The sequence below is a fragment of the Petaurus breviceps genome, unplaced genomic scaffold (assembly GCF_028583685.1).
Source record: "Petaurus breviceps papuanus isolate PSGF00001 unplaced genomic scaffold, PetGlider_PUasm1.0 90822, whole genome shotgun sequence".
In the NCBI taxonomy this organism is placed as follows: domain Eukaryota; kingdom Metazoa; phylum Chordata; class Mammalia; order Diprotodontia; family Petauridae; genus Petaurus; species Petaurus breviceps.
This window is the reverse complement of record NW_027187351.1, coordinates 13,617,063-13,638,643: the sequence shown is the minus strand read 5'-3', so window position 1 is coordinate 13,638,643 and position 21,581 is coordinate 13,617,063. Positions and strand designations below refer to the sequence as shown.

General features: G+C 34.1%; 1 protein-coding gene across 4 annotated transcripts in view; it reads left to right on the top strand.

The window, feature by feature from the left end:
- Window positions 1-21,581, top strand: part of KHDRBS2 (KH RNA binding domain containing, signal transduction associated 2) — an 890,357-nt gene that overhangs the window by 248,543 nt on the left and 620,233 nt on the right. The window contains exon 1 of one of the 4 annotated variants that reach the window (XM_069070695.1): window positions 1,479-1,529. The exons of the other annotated variants lie outside the window; for them this stretch is intronic. Within the exon in view, the coding sequence (XP_068926796.1) occupies window positions 1,500-1,529 (30 nt within the window). The 5' untranslated portion in view covers window positions 1,479-1,499. Of the gene's footprint in view, window positions 1-1,478; window positions 1,530-21,581 lie in introns of those variants that run through there. 4 annotated transcript variants of the gene reach the window in all.

The window sequence follows — 21,581 nt, the reverse complement described above, 5'->3', positions numbered from 1 at the left end:
GTGTGTGTGTGTGTGTGTGTGTGTGTGTGTGTGTGTGTGTGTGTGTGTATGCTTATATGCAGATACCCTTTTGGAGCTTTTTTTGAAAACAGAAATGCACCAGGGACAAGCAACATGTTCATTCACAGGGAACTGCAATTAGTACACAAGCCCTTGATGGAAGTAAGAAGTGATTATATTTCAAAACAGAGTGTAAATGAAAATCTGATTCATGAATTTGCTAATTGTTTTTCTAAGCCTTGGGCACTATCCTAAACTTAATTGTTATACATACAGAAAGGGCATTGATGAGCACAAATGGATGTTTCTAAGAATGATAAAATTCAAAACCTTGGAGTTAAAAGTGATTTCAGAGGTATGGCAGGGCAGACCCTATCAAATGTAGGAATGTTCCCTTTTTTATGTATCTCTGAACAAATATAAACACTGCAGAAACTGCTTTGAAAACCTGAAAATTCTGACTTTTTTTTCCATTGTTCTTCCCACATTTTCTTTTTTCACACCCTAAAGCATGATGTATTGAAAAGAGCACTAAACTTGGGCTCAGAAGACTAAACTTTGAATCCAAACTTTGACTCTTGTTTATTCTGTGCTTAAGGGAGGTGCTTCCTTTCTCTAGGAAATAGTTTCCTTCTCTTTTTAAATGAATACATTGGACTAGATAATCTCTAAGATCCCTTTGAGCCCTAAAATTTTATAGTTTCCTGAGTCAGAATCCTGCTTTTTCACTTGTCAATTTAATTCTGAGATGTAGTTCCTTCCTCTGTAAAATGTGGATAATAGTAACTGTACCACACCCATCTCAGAGGACTAAGTGATAATCCTGAAAGCACTGCTATATAATTAACTTTACACTTATCTCTGTGAGGGAGATACTTTGATTCATTGTGATCTCCTTTTAGTAGATAAGAAAACATAATATCTGAGAAACTGATTGCATATGTTAACAGAATTAGAACATGTCTAGGAGGCTTTAACTTCATTTTCTCTGATTCTAAGTTGTCTTTCTTGAATGATCAACTCACACCACATGACCTGAGGAAATTGGATTTAAATTTTTAAGCAGTTACTTTAGTTATGCCATTGTTTCAAGTATTCAGGAGAATTTATTAAGCAGAAAACCCAAATGGATTTGTGTATATGTGTTTGCTCAGACAATATAACTTGCAAGTCATAATGACCTGTACTCTGAAAGCAAATGTGTTCCACTCCCTTTAAATATGGAGAGCAGCAGTCATCAATTAATAGGAAACAAATGTTAAATTACTGCAAAGAGTTTCTTAATTACCTCTTATCAGATTAGAACAATCATTATTCCATTATTAGGATTTTTGTGTTTTATAGAATTATTTTAATGCGTGGTATGGCTTCTTAATCATAGAAACGGTTGCATATTTGCCTTTGTATACCCTGAACAGAACACAGTGCCTCACTCAGAGTAGGTTATTAATAAATTCTTGTTCTTTAATTGTAGATAGTGGCCACCCCTCTTGGTAACAATGGAAACTAAGGAGTTGATGATAATAAAGGTAATGATAATGGTGATAATAATAGTAGCTAGTATTTATATAGTTTTAAGGTTCGTAAAATACTGTAATAATATTATCTCATCTGATCCTTACCACATTCCTGGAAAGTAGATATTATTACTATTATTCTCATTTTGAATATGAAAAATAAGGCAGAGTTTAAATGCTTTGCTAAAGGTCCTATAGTTAGGAAGTATTCAAGGTAGGATTTGAACTTGGGTGTTCCTAATTCCAAGTTCAGAGTTCTACCAGTTTTCCATCTCAAAGTTGTCCAGATGTTTTTTGGGGGGGAATTGGGGTGGGGTGAGGGTGGGAAGGGAGGACACCATAAGGAAGTGATTTTTTTATTTTTATAGTATAAAAATTATAAATAGTTAGTAAAAATTATCACTAGTAATATTCTGATACTATCAACAATATTGCAAAATATAGGTTCAGTAGAGAAATGAAAGATCTATTATAATTTCCTAAATTATATAGCAATCCCTCTACACCATCTGAAATGGTCATTCAGTCTTTTACTCAAAATTTCCACCAATGGAGAACTCACAGTATTCTTTTTAAATGATGTGAGTACATTCATTTTATAACTTAAACAAAATCCACCTTTCTAAAACTTCTACTCATTTGGTCCTACTTCTTAATTATTGTGTTTTATAGCATGAACTTAATTCATGTTCCATATGAACAGACTTTCAGTGTTGAAAGTCTACTATTTTGGCCAATTAATTCCTCAGTTCTCTAAAAGAAACATCTGCAGTACCTGTAGTTTGTTTTTTTAATGTTCATGGGGTCATGAATTTGGAGATGAAAGGGAACACCAAGGTCATCAATCTCCATGTTTTACCTATGAGGAAATAGAGTTCAGAAAAGTTAAGTGATTGGCTCAGGTCACACAGCTCCTAAGTATGAGAGGCAGTATTTGAACTCAGGCACTGTCCACTCCAATCCATCTTCTATTCAATGCCCATCTTTATCTTATCTGTAATTGTCTATCCATTTTGCTCACACCTTAAACTCTTTTCCAAGTCATCTTTAAGCCAATGACTCTGTCCCTTGACTGTAATTTGTACAAGATCTTCCAAATCCTAACATTGTTTTTACTGCCCACCCCCATTCCTAGAATCCTCTTCCTCCTCACCACTGACTGCTGTATTTCTTAACTTCCTCAGCTTCCTGAAACCTTAGCTAAAATTTTACCTTATTAAAAAAAGTCTTTCCTTGTCCTCCTGAATGCTCCTGAATGATAATTATTCATTTCTCAGATTTTCTGCAATTTATTCTGAATATTTGAAAATAGTTGTTTGACAGTTGTCTTCTAATTATATCATGATCTTCTTGAGGGTACATACACACACACTTATGTATACATATATGTATGTGTATGTTTGGATGTTTATATAAAGGTATGTATATGTGTATGCATGTGCATATATACATGCATGTATGTGCACACATGCATGTATGTATGCATACCTATACACACGCATACACTAACATTCCTTGTACCCCTAGCACTTATCATAGTACCTGGCACATGGTAGGTGCTTAATAAATGCTGGTTGATTTTACACCAAATATAATACTCTTTCCAGTACTCCTTACTGCCTCTCCAGCTTTATAATCCTGTATACTGTTTGTCAATATCATTCCTAATGTATGGTGCCCAGAAGTGAATTGTGATTTGATAAAGGCAGAGTAAAATAATTGTGCATACTTTGTACTATTCACTGTATAGTATTAATGAAGCAAAAGACTGTATTGACATTTGAAGGGGCACTTTCACACATTGAGCTTGATTCTAACTGAAAATCACTTTTATTTCTTTTTTTTTCAGATAAACAGGTGTTCCCCTATCCTGATTTTAAACAGGATTTACCTGCATGCATATATATGCACACACATATACACACATCCATAAATGTATTGTGTGTATTTACATGTATATGTATACATATATATTTTGAAATTACAATGAAATTTTACACTTTTACTGGTTATGTTTCATCTTAATAGATTTCATCAGTTGTTTAAGCCTGTGAACAACTCTTGCGACCCATTAGCATTTGAAAAAACTCTCAGTTTTATGTCATCCACATATTTGATGAACATGTTATCTAGGTAATAAAATTCAGTGATATAAATGCATAACAGATAAGGGGTGAGCAAAGAACTCTATGGCATCCTTGGAATAATGTCCTTCCAGTATAACATTGGCCCATTAATCAACACTTTTTGGATATCATCGGTAAATGAAATATACACTTAATTGTGCTACATAAAGCTATCATGAAAGAATTTGTGACGTATCTTGCTGAGATCCAGATAATAATAATCATATTTCCCTGTCATTCCCTATGCCTAAAATGTAATTCCTCTCACTTCTTCCTCTTAGACCTCCTATTATCTCTCAAATATCTCCTCCTATGAAAGGATTTTTATGTATTCTTTCAGTTACTATTGTTTCATCTCCAAAATTGCTTCGCACATATTTTGAATGTATTCATACTTATACATGTTCTCTTCCCTGATAAAATTTACAAGCTCCCTGAGATCACGGACTGTTTTACTTTTGCCTTTATAACCACAGTGCTTGATGTATAGTTGGGTTTAATAATTGCTTGTTGAATGATTGGTTATTGAAATGGTAATCTTATTAAAATGTTAATGGAGGTACATTTAAATTATAGGTTTTGGATCTGGAAAGGATCTTTAGAGTCATATGATACTTCCTTACCTTTTTAAAAATGAGGAAATTGACATACCATAGGTTAAGTAACCCAATATTAAATAACATAATGATTTGAATTTTCCTCTCATTCAAAGTCTGGTGCTCATTCCACTCCACCACAAAATGAACTCTTGAAATCACCTAATGATCAATTTTTTCCCTTTGTAAGTGCTCAAAAACCTTCTATATAAATAATGTTAGTAATAGAGTATAGAACACATTTATAGAAAAAAATCCTGTTTCACCTATTTAAAAAAAATATGACAAATGCATATAGAAGCTGATATTATTCTCTGCTTTGTGAAGCAATCAGAGTAATCAAAGATAGAGAGAAATGTATTTTACACATGGTGGACAGACAGTAATGGATCATTATAAGACAGGTACTACTTAGCTCATGATTTATTGCAACTGTTTTCAGACATGCTGTACTAATTTTTTCCAGGAAGATTTTTGCCAAGTTGATTACTGTAGCAGCAAATGCCCTAGCATACCCAGGATGGCTGCTAGCACAGGTTCTTTAACCTGCTTTTGTAAAGGAAATCAACTCAAAAGAGATTAACAATCTTACCTTAATCAAACATATATCATTTACCTAGTTCAAGGGGGAAAGTCAGCACCCTGAACTTCAGAGGAATTATAAGCAAAAATTACAAGCAGACAAAAAATAGATAAAATAACACAATTCAACAGACTAACAGAGAGGTCTTCTAGCTGTCTGATCATCAGATACTTAAATAGTTAGTTATCAGAGAGAAAAGCACCAACACCTGGGTTTTCAAAGCCAGGGGTCTCAATGGCTGCCCAGAGTCTTATCTGGCCAAATAACACAACTCTTCCCATAAGTGAGCCCCAAAGCAAAACCTCACATCAGGGTATATATGCATATATATTTCTATATCTATATACATATAGATGTGTGTGTATAGCTTTCTCCAGGTTCAGAAGATATCACAAATTTCATGACACACTGCCTAAATATAAAGTAATAAATGGCGTGCCTTCCTGAAAAACAAGTCACCCCTAAGCAAGCTTCCCTTGTGGTGCTCCAAGTGAGCCCTTTAAAGGGCAGGGAAGATCTTCAAATTTCCTTACGATTACAATTACTTTAGTTTTCAATGCAAGGAATGTGATTTCCTTATGGAAAAGGTAAAACATTAAGGTAAAGTTTCAGAGATGTAGATGACTTTAAAATACAGACCACTTCCCTGCAAGCAAATATTCCAACAATAACACATGATAACATTCCCTTTTAGTAGCAAAAGTGTTTTATATATATATATAATCTCCAAAGCATGTCATTTGGCATTTTGCATCAAAGTACTTTAGAACCTTTTAACACTACAGAAATAGAAATTAGAATAGAGTAAATGTTTTCTTTCGCTTCCTTTTGTAGAATATTAAAATCTTTTATGCAGACTCAAAATAATTGTTGCTTTTAACTCAGATTCATTCAATTTAGGAAAAATATTTCTAAAACCTTGTCATGAATTCTCTGGTCTAAGTTATAGAATATTATTTATTGTGTCTTAATCCTTACTACTCTGAGATTAGGAAAATCCAATTATCCCTTTATCCCCCTTTTAAAAAATAATCACAAAGGAATTTTTGGAGAGATGGGACGGCTTATTATTCTTTTGGAAATCTGATTAGTTAAATGACAAAGTAAATTTTAAGAGACTAAAATTGTAAATGTATATTTTCTCTTGTCAAAAGGGTATTTTTTCAAAGTAAAGATAATACCGTCAGGAAAATAGTATAGTTAACTAGAAGAGATGCTGGTATTGCTTGTTGAGAAAAAGAAAAGCACTTTAACATCAATCACTGATTTCATTTGTACATTTACATATAAATTTTAAGCCATAATCATCAGGAATATTGAGAATTTTTACTTCCCCATTCACTTAAAAATCATGTTTGGAATAGTGTGTATTCTCCAAGTTTTATATGTTTGAAATATATTTTTAAAATATTTAAGGTGTTCAGGTTAAGTAGACAAAAATAGTTCCTGCCCTGAAAGAGTTTATATTCTATGGGTGTGAGGAGTTGGTTATGGAATAAAAATAAATATAGTACAAGGGAAAGTAAGGGGCAAAAGAACATTAACAGGTAGAATGTATGGAGGAAGATAACTCAGAAAATACAGAAGGTCTCATAATGTAACTCAGGCAAAAGAAATGGTTTGTGTGATTCAAAGGCAGAAAGAGAAGGACTATGGAATCAAGGAGAGGGCTAGTTGTCTATTCTGCCTCAAAAGTAGTGTTCATTAAAGTGAATAGTATAAGAAATTGTAGCTATAGTGAAAAAAATGTGAACATAACCTATAAGGAGTATGTATTTTATCCAATAGATTGAGCAAAAGATCCTGGAGAATGGTTGGTAAGGCAATTTCATATTAACTTGCATGTTCCACCACCTGGGAACACAATGCACATTATTAAATTGGCGATTTTATGCTTCCTTTTACCAGCCTAAGATTTTCTCTTCCAAATAAATGCATCAATTAATATTTTCTAATAACATTTTCTTCATTAATTATTGGCCTCTTGACAAATGAGGTACTTAGTAGCAGGCATGTACTTTGACCTCTGAGAAATACAGTAAATCATTAGGCTTAACAGGTACCTACTTTATTCACAGAACTGGGAAAATAGGGAAAAAAGAGGAGTAGAGGTAGAATCAATCTAGAGAAATTATTTGGTATCCCTTCTTATTTTAAGATTTACATCAGAGAACATAGGAAGGGAGAGGTAGATAAGAACATCACATCTCTCCAGGGAATCACAATTTACCTAGAAGATGAAGCCACATTGGATTGCATTTCAAAGAACATACCATAAATAGATAGATGGATAGATAGATAGATACATACATACATACATGCATACATGCATACATACATAGATGATAGATAGATACATAGAGATATATGTGGATATATCATATATTCACATATACATTCATATATACATATATATACACATACACACATATACTCAGAAATACATATATGAATGTATGTATATGTGTGTGAATATGTAAATGTGTGTATATGTATGTGTGCATATATGTATATACACATAAAATTTCATGTTCTGATGGCATAAAATGTAAGTAGGTATTGTCACTGAGGGAAGTAGTCTTATGGAGGCTTGAAATAAAGAGATAAAGTAAAAGATTAAATATCTAGTCATTGTATTCAAATGTTGGCTCAGTAATTATAATCATTTGGATCTGTATACAAGCTTGGAGAGAGAAACTAGTTGGGTTTTGGTCCCTTTAAAATTGGTAATTGTACTTGCATCTGCCATCACACAATATAAGCATGTATTTTGGCTTGATGTCTGTAGATGAGAAGAAAAATACACAGAGATAGAGAGATTAAACTTCTAATCTGAGGCAAACATCTGTGGATTTTGATGTTTTCAAATGCAACCTACAAGAGATTTATATCCTGAGAAATTTAAGTAAAAGGAACTTCTTTAGCTAGGCAACATTTCATTTGATGACAATGATGAAAGTGAGATGCTTCTGAGAATGAATTAGTTAATTTTCTTTTTTTAATACCAAAGCCTAGAATTGTAGTTGACAGGATATTATTTTGGTGAGGCTTTCATAAGGAAATCCACAGCCTTGACACTTTACATGTTAAATAATAAATCCATATTGTTGCAGACTATCATTAACTGTGAAGTTTCATTTTACTTCTCATATACTATTGGAAGATTTTGTCTAAATTGCTTATTTTACTCTATTGCATCTAACCTTGTATGCTATATGATTCTGTTGATAGCACACTGCCAAATAGATTTTAAACACCTTAAGTGAGGCATTTTTTTTCTTTATCTTTGTGTTTTTCAGGCCTACATCAATACTTTGCACATAACAGTTGCTTAATAGGTAGTGGTCAAATTAAGGTAAATATAGTTGGAGGAGTATAAATCATTACCTCTAGAAATGTCAATTTAGCATAGCAATATCCATATAACATCTATATGTATATGTATATATATGTATATATACTCACACCACACACACTACATATATACATATATGTGTGTGCGTGTTAAAACACACATATATAATTTCCTCAGATAATTCTATGAAGAAGAAACAGTTTGCTTCCATTTTTTCTGATGAAAGATGATAGTTCATTTCACATTTAATTATAAAAATAATGAAGCTCTTTCAAAGCACCAAGAATTTTTTTGGGGGGGGATGCAATAAGAATTTATTGAGTTCCTCAAATGTGCTAAGCACAGTGCTAAGCACTTAAAATATTATCTTTTTTTTAATGCTTTATTCACTTCTGATTTACATCATCCATTTCAGCCAGATTTTGAGTTACAAATTTTCTCCCCATTTCTCCCCCAACCAGTGCCCCAAAATAGCTGTCCCACAGGATATCCCCTCCTCCAATCTGCTCTCTCCCACATTTTCCCCCATACCCCTTTCCACTTTTCCAGTGGATCTCTATGCCTCAGTGCCTGCACATCCCATTTCCCAAATATATGTAAGATGGTATTAATAATAGTACATATATATATATACATATATATACACGCACACATATATACATATGTATGTATACATATGTATATATTTGATTTCAAAACTTTCAATTCCAGATTCATTCCCCTCCTTCCCCATCACCCACCCCTACTGGGAAGATATGCAGTTCAGTAAAGGTTGCACATGTGTGGTTAATGCAAAACAATAACATAGTAGATATATTATAAAAGACTGACTACACTTCCCTCCCTCCCATCCCACCTACCACCCGTTCTACTCTCCACATTGATCCCATCTATTTTCAAAAGTGAGTGCTTCCAACCTCCCTCCACCCCAGCCTACCCTCCCTTCTATCATCCCCCCTCTAATCCCCTACCCCCCCTATTCTCCTGGAGGGTGAGACACCCTATTTAGTGTGTATTTCACTCCCTCCTCAAGCCAAATTCAATAGGAATAAGGTTGACCCATTCCCTTTTGCCTCCCTATTCTTTCCCTCCATTTTAACCATTTTCCCTTGTCTCTTCTGTATGAGATAGTTTACCCCAATCTGTCTCTCCCCATCTCCTCTCATTATATTCCGCTCACCTCTTAATTTCACCTTTTAAGTATCATTCCTGCCTGTTAAATTGGTCCTGTGCCCTCTATCTATGTATACCTGTAAACATATATACACATATTCACATGTGTATTCATATGCCCATATACCCTCATATATAGACAAATATACATACATATATACATATATATATGTATATATATATATTTCTATTCCGTTCAACTACTGAGAAAAGTTTTATAAGTTACAATTATTATTTTTCCATGTAGGAATGTTAATAGCTGAACTTGAATAAGTTCCTTATGATTTCTTTTCCCTGTTTACCTTCTCATGCTTCTCTTGCATCTTGTATCAGAATGTCATATTTTCTATTCAACTCTGTTTTTTTCAGCAAGAGTGCTTGAAAGTCCTCTACTCCACTGAATTACCATATTTTCCCCAGAAACATGATACTCAGTTTTGCTGGGTAGGTGGCTCTTGGTTTTAGTCCCAGCTCCTTTGCCCTCTGGAATATCATATTCCAAGCCCTTCGATCCCTCAGTGTAGAAGCTGCCAGATCCTGGGTTATCCTGATTGTGTTTCTACAATATTCAAATTGTTTCTTCCTGGCTGCTTGTAATATTCTCTCCTTAATCTGGGAATTCCAGAACCTGGCTATAATATTCCTTGAAGTTTTCTTTTTGGGGTCTTTTTCAGGAGGTGATTGGTGGATTCTTTCAACCTCTATTTTGCCTACTGGCACTAAAACATCAGGGCAGTTTTCTTTGAGAACTTCTTGGAGGAGGATTTCTAGGTTCTTACTTTGGTTATGGCTTTCAGGCAGTCCAATAATTTTTAAATTATCTCTCCTGGATCTATTTTCTAGGTCAGTGGTTTTTCCCATGAGATATTTCACATTGCCTTCTATTCTTTCATTTGTTTGATCTGTTTAACAGCATCTTGATTTCTCATAAAGTCATTAGCTTCCATTTGCTCCAATCTAATTCTGAAGCAATGATTCTCCTCATTGAGTTTTTGAGATTCTTTTTCCTTCAGGCAAATTAGGCTTTTTAAGGCATTCTTCTGCTCATTGCCTTTTTGGGCCTCCTTTGCCATTTGAGTCAGTCTGTTTTTTAAGGTATTATTTTCCTCAGTCAGGCTGTTGACTCCCATTTCATAATTTTCTTGCATTATTCTCATTTCTCTTCCCAATTTTTCCTCCACTTCTCTTACTTGGTTTTCAAAATCTTTCCCCAAAATAGGAGTGTATTGTTGGAATCTTCTGTCTGCTTTGTTTCCTTTGCCTGCTCATTTTGCCACTCAATTACTTGACTTATGAGCCTTTTGCTACAGTAGGACTCTGCCAACAGACAGGCGAGCTTTGGTCCCAAATGCTGGGGTTTTTTCAGCTGCCAGAGGTATTAGATGGGTGCCCTCTCTGAGGTCTCCACACGCTCTGGAAAGCTGGACACACACCCCAGAACCTCCGCCCTGGACTGCAATCCAGATGCAAGCAGGTTAAAACAAGAGCGATCACCCTCATACTGGTGCTTTGTCCCCCTACATTCTGCAGGCCAAGAGCTGAATCTGCCACATGGGGCTGGCTGGCTGTGCCGTATCAGCGGCTTTTCGCCCTGGGGGTAAAAGCCATGCACTCCCACTTACTGGTCCCAAAGTCCAGAGTGCACTGACCTCTCACTTTGTCGTTGGTGTCTATGTGTTGATAAATCTGGAAACAGCCTCAGCTGCTGCTGATCTGGAGTCCCTCTGGGCAGCGGCTGGTCAGGCCCACCCTGGGGCTAGAGCCTCTGTGTGGGGCTGGGCTTGGCTCCCAGAGTGCTGTGCTGGATTCCTGCCTGCCTGCCGGGCTGTCCTCAGTGGGAGGTTAGCTTCTCTGTGTCATTTTGTGGGTTCTGCAGCTCCAAAGTTTGTTTAGAGTCCCCTTTTCACATGGATTGGGGAGGGTGGAAGCTGGAGCTGCAGGAAGGTCGTGCTTCTACTCTGCCATCTTGGCTCTGCCCCCTTAAAATCCAAGCACCAAGAATTTAAAGTTAGTTATTAGAATATTATCAGAATTCAGAATATTACAGTTGGAATGGATTCTGCCAGCCATCCAGCCCAACTGATATTTTAAAACTAATCTCTACTTCATGATACCCAATAATGATTTATCTGTCATCTACATGAAGATTTCTAATGAGGGAAAACATATATTTTTAAAAATATTTATTTTTTTTTGTTTTCAACATTCACTTCCATGAGATTTTGAATTTTAAATTTTCTTTCTCTCCTTCTCCTTCCCCCTCCCCAAGATGGCATGCAATCTGATATAAACTCTATGTCTACATTCACATTAAACATATTTTTACATTAGTCATGAAGTAAAGAATAATTAGCAATAATGGGAGGAACCACAAGAAAGAGGAAACAAAACACAATATCAAAAGAAAAGAAGAACAAATAGTTTGCTTCTATCTTCATTCAGACTCCAGAGTTATTTCTCTGGATGTGGATAGCATTTTCCATCATGAGTCTTTTGGAGTTTTCTTAGATCTTTGCATTGCTGAGAAGAGTTGTCTATCAAAGTCAGTCATCCCCTTTGAACTCACTACTTCTTGCAGCACCCCATTCCATTTCTGAATAGTGCTAATTATTAGGAAATTTGTCTTGAAATCAAGCTTAAATTTACCTCTTTGGAACTTACACCCATTCCTCTATGAGCTGCTTCCAGTGATAAAAGAGAATAGGTCTAATTTCCCTTCTTCATCACAGCCTTTCCAATACTTCAAAACAAAGAAACAAAACTATATCCCCTCCTCACTTAATTTTCTCTTCTTCAGGACAAACATACCTGATTCCTTCAAATGATCTCAATGTGGCACCAAAGTAAGACTTTTCACTGTACTAGTTGTTTTTTTTTTCTTTCTTTACACCCTAGCTTAATAATGTCTTTGATAAATAAAATTGTATACTCAGATTTTTAAAGCAGTACTTAAGATGCAGCATTTCACAGGCTTGCAAAAAGAATAGAAAAAAAATGAACCTGGTAACTTTTTTTTTAATTTAGTTTAGTATAGTAAAGGGAAAAGAAAATGAAATGTGTGGAGGAAGAAGAGGAGGAATTTGAAATTGCTACTTGGTCCCTGGTGACCTTCAATAACTATGTCTCACTGACTTCATGGTTTCATTTTTCTTCATAATCAGTCATTTTATTGTAGTGGGAGACACCTGGTATGTACACTAGTCTGCAACTTAATAGTCTTAGAGACTTTTCTGGAACACTGAGAGGATGAATGATTTGTTCATGGTTACGTGGCTAGTATGTGTCAATCAGATGAAGGATTTGAATAGTTTTTTTTATCATATCTTTCCCTGCTACCTATTATACTACCTAACATATAATCTTCTTTAAAATAAATGATGAAAAGATTAGACTAAATGACTTTTTAGAGTTTTTCTTTTCTTCATAGATCTTAGTCTCACGTGTTTTAGAATCATCATGAATCTTTTTTTTTTCAAAATATTTTTTCAAAAATATGTAGCAGTTTCTGCTGTGGTGTTAGTATTGAATTTGGAATAAGAAATTATAGAATTGCAGAATTTTAGAATCAGAAGGAAATACACCAAAAATCTAATCCACCCCTCACCTGAAAGGAGTCCATAATATAATACATCTGACAAGTCTGTTATTATATTATTACCTTTGATGTGTGCATCTTTGTTTGTATTTGTGGGTTGAGAGATAGAGATAGATAGAGAGAGAGAGGAGTTTGATTTACTTAACTAGGAATGTTTGTTATCAGCAAATTGGTTTTCTTTTCCATTGTACAGTGAAGTAGAATATTAGGAGGTAGAGAATACAGACCCATTATAATTTGTCATTTTTTTAAATTAAAAAAGCTAGTGCTACAGATGAAAGGTTACGTACACTTTCAGATGAGATCACTGTATTATTACATGTACTTAAATAATTTACTTTGTTAAAAAAGATATCTCATAAAATCACAACCTACAAATATTTGTAAAGTCTAGTAAATCAATAAAGCTTTATAAATTTATTATGCTATATGTTAAATTTAAAATGATAACATAGACTTTCTGTTTGTGAATTTTGGAAAGAGGTCAAATATAGGAGGAAACAAACCATATGTACAAAAATAATAATAGCAACACTGTTGTAGCAAAGAGATGGAAACAAAGTGAGTGTGCATCAATTGGGGACTAGGTAATCAAATTAAGTCATATTATTGCTATGGAATATTTTTGTAATGAAAGAAACTGATGCTTGCTTCATATTTTTTCCTAGTCAACCTATCTTTTGTTTTCTTCCTTTCTTTCATCACTATTAATATCCAACAATGCCATCTTCTGAATAAGACTTCCCTATTTAAAAAATGAGTATAGTCAAGCAAAAATTAACACAGAGAGTGTGTCTGAAAATTTATGTCTCTCTTTTTCCAGTTGGTCACTTCTTTGCCTAGAAGAGGGAAACATTTTTTGTCATCAACCTTCTAAAGTCATTGCTTTAGAAAGACTTAAGACATTTGAGTTGTTTTCCCTAGCATAATAATAATTATTGAATAAACATTTCTCATGTTTCTTTTCACTTCACTCTGCATTATTTCATAGAAGGCTTTCCAGGCTTCTCCAAATCCTTTATATTTCTTACAACACGATAGTGTTCCATTATATTCAAATACTATTATTTGTTCAGCCATTTTCCAGTTAATGGGCACCCGATTTTCCACCCAGTTATTTGCTACAGCAATAACTGCTGCTATAAATATTTGTCAACATGTGGAAACAGGGAAGGCTGTGTTTCTTCTACCAGTTTTTGGTACATTCCTATACATGGTATTACTGGAGCAAAAATTCATTAACTCTTGAGTGTATAGTTCCACAATTACTTCCAGAATAGTTGGACAAATTCATCACTTAGTTCTCAATCATTTCTACAAGAATTATGTGAGAGCCTTTATCAAATACATAGCTAAAAAATATCTAGGCAAATGATATATGACATTCTCTTCAAGTAGTAGTTTGTTAAATCTGAACAAAACAAGTAAATAAATCTAATCCGATATGACCTGTTCTTGATAAAGCTATGTTGGCTCTTTTTTAATTACCACTTTCTTTACTAACTTTTCACTGTTTCTCTTTAATCATCTGTTCAATAATTTCCCCAGGAACTGATATTAAGCTCATGTACCTATAGTTTGTAGACTCTGTTCTCTTCCCATTATTGAAAATAGGGATATTTGCTTTTCAGTGGTCCTGTGTTAACTCTCCTCTTTTTCAAAGCTTTTCTGATTTTATGCAAAGTCATATATTTTAGAAATCATATCTATTGTTTTTTTCAATACCTGGCAGTGTAGCTTATCTGAACCAAATCACTTTTAATTCATTAGAGTGAGAAGTTTTCTCGCTATCTCCTAAATTTTCTCATATATCAACTCTTTTTTACTTTTTTTCTGCCATTTATATTGAAAATGTACAGTTTCAAATCATGCCTCCAAATACTTAGCAGCAGTCATTGCAAGCAACTTAAGCTTATGGAGTCCTAGTTTCCTCATGTGTAAAATGGGGACAATAATAGTAACTATTGCTTAAAAAATACATTAAGAAAACAACTAGTAATTACTCTTTAGGTTTATTATGAAGATCAAGTGAGATGATGCAAGTACAATAATTCACAAAACCCCTAAGTGCTATTAATGTACTATATAAATGTCTACTATTATTGTTATTAATGATTATTCATTTAAAATTATATAATCACAAGACATCAAGATCTATACTGGACCTGGGATTTCAGTGATAATGGGAACTTTTCAGAGGAGGAAATTCTCTCACTTGAAGCTGGTTGACACTTTTTTTTCTTACAAGTTGCTCAGAGTACTGAAAAATTTAGTGACTTGCTGAATATCAAGTTGTCAGGATATGTCAGTGACAGACTATCAATGTCCATCTTTAATTATTTTTTTTTGTTACTAAGTCTTATTTTATTATTTAAATATTAGTATTTTCCATATTTACATTTCCTTTTACTAAATAGCTGGTAAATTCACTGAGATCATGGTTATGTCTATGCTTCTTTCTGTCCCTGATAAAGAGCAGGTGCTGAGGGTGTGAGAAGAGAGATTTATTGACTTTAATTTCATTTGAGGGGAAGAAGAAAGGGAAAGCTCCCAAGTGAATAAAGGAAAAAGAAAACTGCAGCTGGTACCAGGAACTAATAGTGAATTATTCTGCCTTTTAAAAACTGAAACCTGTTTTATTTGAATTTTTACACACCCAGTGACTAGCATGTTGCCTAGCATGTTAAGTGCTTAATATTTTCTTTTTTGATTGATTGAATTACAATTCATTAACGTTGTCATGGTCACATCTGAATTGTTAAGAACATTTGGAAAATAAATAGGTTTAGTCATTCTTGGTGTTAATCAATGGGAATCATTGTCCAGACATCCTTTGTATTTAAGACTCTTAATACCTTCCATAGCAACAACATTCAAGTGGTGATTTTACATTCTTTTACAAAAGTAAGGATCAAAAAGGGATATTTCGAATTTAAGCTTCTACAGCTGAATACATTTCAGCAAGTATCTCCACTCTGCTAGACATTGAATAAAGTAGTAGGAAGAGAAAGATGAAAAAGAAGGAAAAAAAAGTCTTTGCCCTCAGGGATCTTACATTCTCTTGGGATGGGAAGGGCATGAACAGAGGTAAATAAATACAAAGTAGCTAGAAAGCAATTTGGGAGGAATTAAAATTGGGGAAAATCTCTTATAGAGGATTTGAAACTTAAGCTGAGCCATGAAATCTAGAGAATGTACAAGTACCAGAGGGACTCTTTTTTTTCCTGGCCTTTTTACTTCCAGCATCTTGCACATAGTTAGTGTTAAATACAACAGAACTTAAATAGGTAGATTCTTCCACATTTGTTTATTTATATATTTACTTTTATTACCATTCGATTGTATCACTACTTGAGAAAATCTTAATCATTTAAAAATTTCTGAGGTTTGTTTTATTTTTTTAGACTTAAATACTAAAATTTAAAAACTCAGAAAAAGAAACATTATAAAATTAAATATTGAAAGTTAAATACAAAATAAGAAAAATTTAAAAGCATTGCCATATACACAGAACATGAGAGGATTAAAATATACAGCAATAAATTTCCATTTCAAGAAAGTCTATATAATAAATATTTTGCATTGTATTTAGAGCTGTCCATCTTTTTCTTCCTTGCAAATTTTCTTTTGCTTTTTGCTGTGCACTTTTTACTTTGTTCTTTTTTCTCCTTTCCTCCCCCCACCCAGGAGGCTACAATTAAGCATTGATAGATCAATCAATCAAGAAATATAGATATCAAGAAATATAGATATATAGCTATAGATAGATAAAGAGATCAAGATACATATAGATATATATGTAGATACATAAACACATATACATACATATACGCATATGTATAAATGTGTGTATGCACACATACATATACCCTTACCTACATATATTTACACATACATGTACTTATATATCTGCAATCAAACTCATATATAGAAATATACATACATACACTTCTATATAAGACTGCATTATACTTATTTGTCCTCTGTTTCTCTGAGAGTGAATAAACTGTTCCTTCATAACTGTCTTTCCATATTTTTCCAAGCCTACCAACTTACCAATTCCTACAGCACAATAATATTCCAACCTTATACTGCCTAGTTATTTTAAATGATTCAAAGCAACGTTGATGAATATGACTGATACAGGTGTAGTTTCCCTGTTTTTCTCTTTTGTTTAAATATATTTAACTTTACCTTTGTGCAAGATCATGATTACCACCCCTGCTCCTTTTTCCCTAACAAATTCTGTTCCTGATCTATATTTTATGTTTGTGCATATCCCTTATTTCCTATCCTTCCTTACTCCTCTAGTTTATTTCTGCCTGTTACTTTGCCCTCCTATTACTTTACCTACCCCACCCCAAAGATCCCTTTCTTAAGCTCTCATTCCCATTAATCTAAATACCCTTCCATACCCCCCTTTAAACTATTCCTTCACCCTCCTCTCTAAAGATCCATCCCTCATCCTCTCCCCCTTCCCTATCCCTTTACAGTCTTATGTCTTTTTGAATTTAGAAGACTTTTATATCCTTCTAGATACATTTGTATTGTTCCCTCTAGAATCCATTCCTGATGAAAGTAGATTTCCAGAAGTACCAGCCCTTTTTCTTCATTGAATTTCCCTGTTTCACTTCTTCCTCTCACACTTCATTTGTTTAAGATAATTATCCTTTTTAGTTATTCCTAAATAGTTTTACTTTTAAAGTCATAACCTGCTCAGGTCTACCCAAATCTTTCTTAAAAATACCCAATTATTTTACATTTCCTCCCACAAAAGATAAATAGCCTGTCCTTATTGAGTCCCTTATAATTAGTCTTTGGTAGGTACCTTATAATTCTCTTGGGTTTTACATGTCAAATATAATATTAAGTTCAGGGCTTTTTTTTTTAAACAGAATTCTAAAAGGTTGACAATTCATTAAATATCTTTTTTTTTTCATTCAGGATTAGCTTATTTGTGTATGATATTTTGGGCCAGAACAGTAGTTCTTTTGCTCTTCAATATATAGTGTTCAAAAACCTATAGTCTTTTCTATAGTCTGTTATTGTCATTGCTATTAGGTCTTGTGTGATTCTAATTGTGGCACCACCATATTCAAATTGTTTTTTTTTTCCTTGTTACTCATAATAGTTCACCTTTAAGCAGAGAATTTCAGAATTTGACTATGATATTTCAGTTACTTTTTCTCATGGGATCTCTTTCAGGGGGTTATCAGTGGATTTTTTTTTCTATTTCCACTTTCCCCTCTTGTTCTAATGCTTCAGGACAATTTTCTTTAATTATTTCTTATATTGTTTTATTAAGATTCTTTTTTTAAATTACCTTTCAGGTAATCCAATTATTATGTTTTCTCTTCTTGATTTGTTCTCCAAATCAGTTGTTTTTCTTATGAAATGTTTTATATTATCTTCTATTTGATTAGTCTTTATAGATTGTCTATTATTTCATGGTCTCATAACTTTACTGGCTTCCCCTTGACCTATTCTGATTTTCAAGTAATTGTTTTCTTCCTTAAGATTCTGGATTTCCTTTTCTAATTGGTTGAGTTTCTTTTTATAATCTTCTAGTTTTTCTCAGATTGTTTATTTTTTCCTTTTTCTCCAATCATTCCCATTTGATTATTACGGTCTTTTTTAAAGTTCTTCTGTGAATTCTTTTTGGGCAGGTGATCATTTGTCATTATTCTTTGGAATAGAAGAGGGTTTCTTTACTTCATTATCCTCCTCTGAAGATGAATGCCCGTCTTCTTTATTCCCATACGTAGTTCATATGGTGGGAATCATTCTCCTTTGCCTTCTCTTTTCTTCTTTATTTCTTTTGTTGCTGCTTATTTTTTGTAATCACTTCTAGTTGTGGGGTTTGGGGGATGGTGCTTCCGGCCTCAGATCCTCATTCAGTTCTCCCCTCTGGCCTGGAAATGAAACCAAGACCTGCTCCAGCTTCCTGTAAGTTCCCACAGCCAGTAAAATCCAAACCCTACTTCTTTTGTACACAAGTAGTAGGGTGGGGTCCTTGCCGGTTCCTTCTTAACCAGGGCCACATTTCTGCAGCACAGCTAGATCTAGCATTCCTTGTCAGTAGAGTTTCCTTGATCTTTGCCAGCTCAGACACCACTTTCCTCCCTGTCTCTGGGGCAAAAATTCTTGTGGCTTGGGCTGTCTGCCTCCCATCCAAGAAACCCCAGAGCTCACTTCTTGTTGTTTTGTTTAAGTATAACTAGCCCAGTATTTTTTCTTAAAAGAGACCAACCCTCATGTTTGCCTTATTCTTCAGAGCTACTTTGATTGACCCAGTAGTACCACTGTTCTGCCCCATTTCTTGTTTATTTTTCATGGTTCTATGTTCACCCTAAAGCACTATTTTATCTTGTTTGGGGGGGGGGGAATCTGGAGAACTAGGAATTTTCTGATCTACTCTACTATCTTCTCACAATCCCCCCCCCACTATTTTGTTTTGTTTATAAAAGCATGCCAGTACTAAATACTTAAGAACATATGACATGCAACACTGAGTTATTTTCAAATAAGAACTCTTTGAGATACTATAATCAAGAAAACTTTTGTGAGGGAAATAGTGCCAATTATAATAGGTCAAAGAAATCCCTGGCTTCCTCAAATACTCTTCTATAAGTAGTTCATTTATACATGTTTCATAATCTTGTGAACCCAGTTTATATTTGTAGGCTAAATAAGATTTTTTTTTCCAAACTGTGTAACATTGTATAATTTTGATGTGTAAAAAAATCTTCCTTTTTATTTATTCTATTTAACATGTCCCATTCAAGTTTTTATGTATAATTACCTTTCATTTCCATGATAGAAGAAAATGGAATTTAAAACTAAAGTTAGTCATGAATAGAATCATATTGAACAAAATTTTTGAAATCAGGATTTGGTTTCCAACACCAATTCTGCTATTCATTTTTAATGCAATGTTGGACAACTCATTTTGGGCTTTCAACTTATTTTGCCTAGATTCTCTGCATTGGTTTCTTGTCATCTCCTATCCATCTTGCCTTCTGTTCCCTCCCAACTTCCCCAGTAAGCTTGGACTCTGCCCTTAAATTTTTTCTTGGACCTTATAGATTAGCATTAATCTTATTTTGTTCAAATCCAGGTCTTCAATCCCTTACCTATCACCTTTAAATCATGTCGTGGTATGAACACCTTTCTTTTTTGCTCCCCTTTTTGTGTGGTTTGTCTGTTTTTAGAATGTTAGCTCTTTGATTATATTTTGCTTGTATTTTTATTCCCAAATTTTAGGGTAGTTCCTGTGACAAATAAGTGCTTAATAAATGCTTTATCTACCCATGTAATCATAAATCTAACTATCTATGTATCCATTTATATTTCTCTGCATCTATTTATCTATCAATCCATCTATCAAGAGCTTATTGTCTTGGGTGCTGGGAATATGTGGTCCATGGTAATTATCTTCCAGTTTCAAATGACTTTCAAATGGAAAATTTGTTCTGCTTCATTGCAGAGGGCAGAACTATTGATAAATGGTAAGAAATTTCCAAAGACTGGGAAATTGGGCTTGATAATATGGAAAAATTTCTAACAATTATAATGAGTTTTCTAAGAAAGAAATGCTTTCCTCTTTCATCCCATAGAGTCTTTTTTTTCCATTTTTTAAATGCTTTATGAACTTCGGATTTACATCATTCATTTCAGCCAGATTTTGAGTTCCACATTTTCTCCTCGTTTTTCCCCTACCCACCTCCCCAAAATAGCAGTCCCACAGTATATACCCTCCTCCAATCTGCTCTCTCCTATATCTTCTCTTGTACACACTTTGACTTTTCCAGTAGGGCATGGTAGATCTCTATGCCCCAGTGCCTGTATATCTTATTTCCCAATTACATGTAAAATAGTATTATTAATAGTATATATGTGTGTGTATACACATACGTGTATTTAAATATTTGATTTTAAAACTTTGAATTCCAGATTCATTCCCTTCCTCTACTGTCACCCACCCTAACTGGAAAGATGAGTTCAGTATAGGTTGTACATGTATAGCTTATGCAAACCATTAACATAGTTGATATACTGTAAAAGACTGACAATATTTCCCTCCCTCCTATCCCACCTCCCACTTCTTCTATTCTCTACTTTGATCCCATCCCTTTTCAAAAGTGGGTGCTTCCAACTCCCCCCCCCACCAGCCTGCCCTCAATTCCATCATCCCCCCCTCATCCCCTTCCCTCCTACTCTCCTGGAGGGTGAGATACCCTATTTAGTTTGTGTTTCATTCCCTCCCTGAGCCAAATTCAATGAAAATAAGGTTGAGCCATTCCCTTTTGCCTTCCTATACTTCCCCTCCATTATAAACATTTTCCCTTGCCTGTTCTATATGAAATATTTCACCCCATTCTGTCTCTCCCCATCTCCTCTCATTATATTCCTTTCTAACCTCTTAATTTCAGCTTTTAAGTATCATCCCTTCCTATTAAATTGGTCCTGTGCCCTTTATCTATGTCTACCTGTAAACATATATACACACATTCACATATGTATTCATATGCCCATTTACCCTCCGATACAGACATATATATTCCCTTCAACTATTTACATACTGAGAAAACTTTCATCAGTTACAATTATCATTTTTTCCATGTAGGAATGTTAAT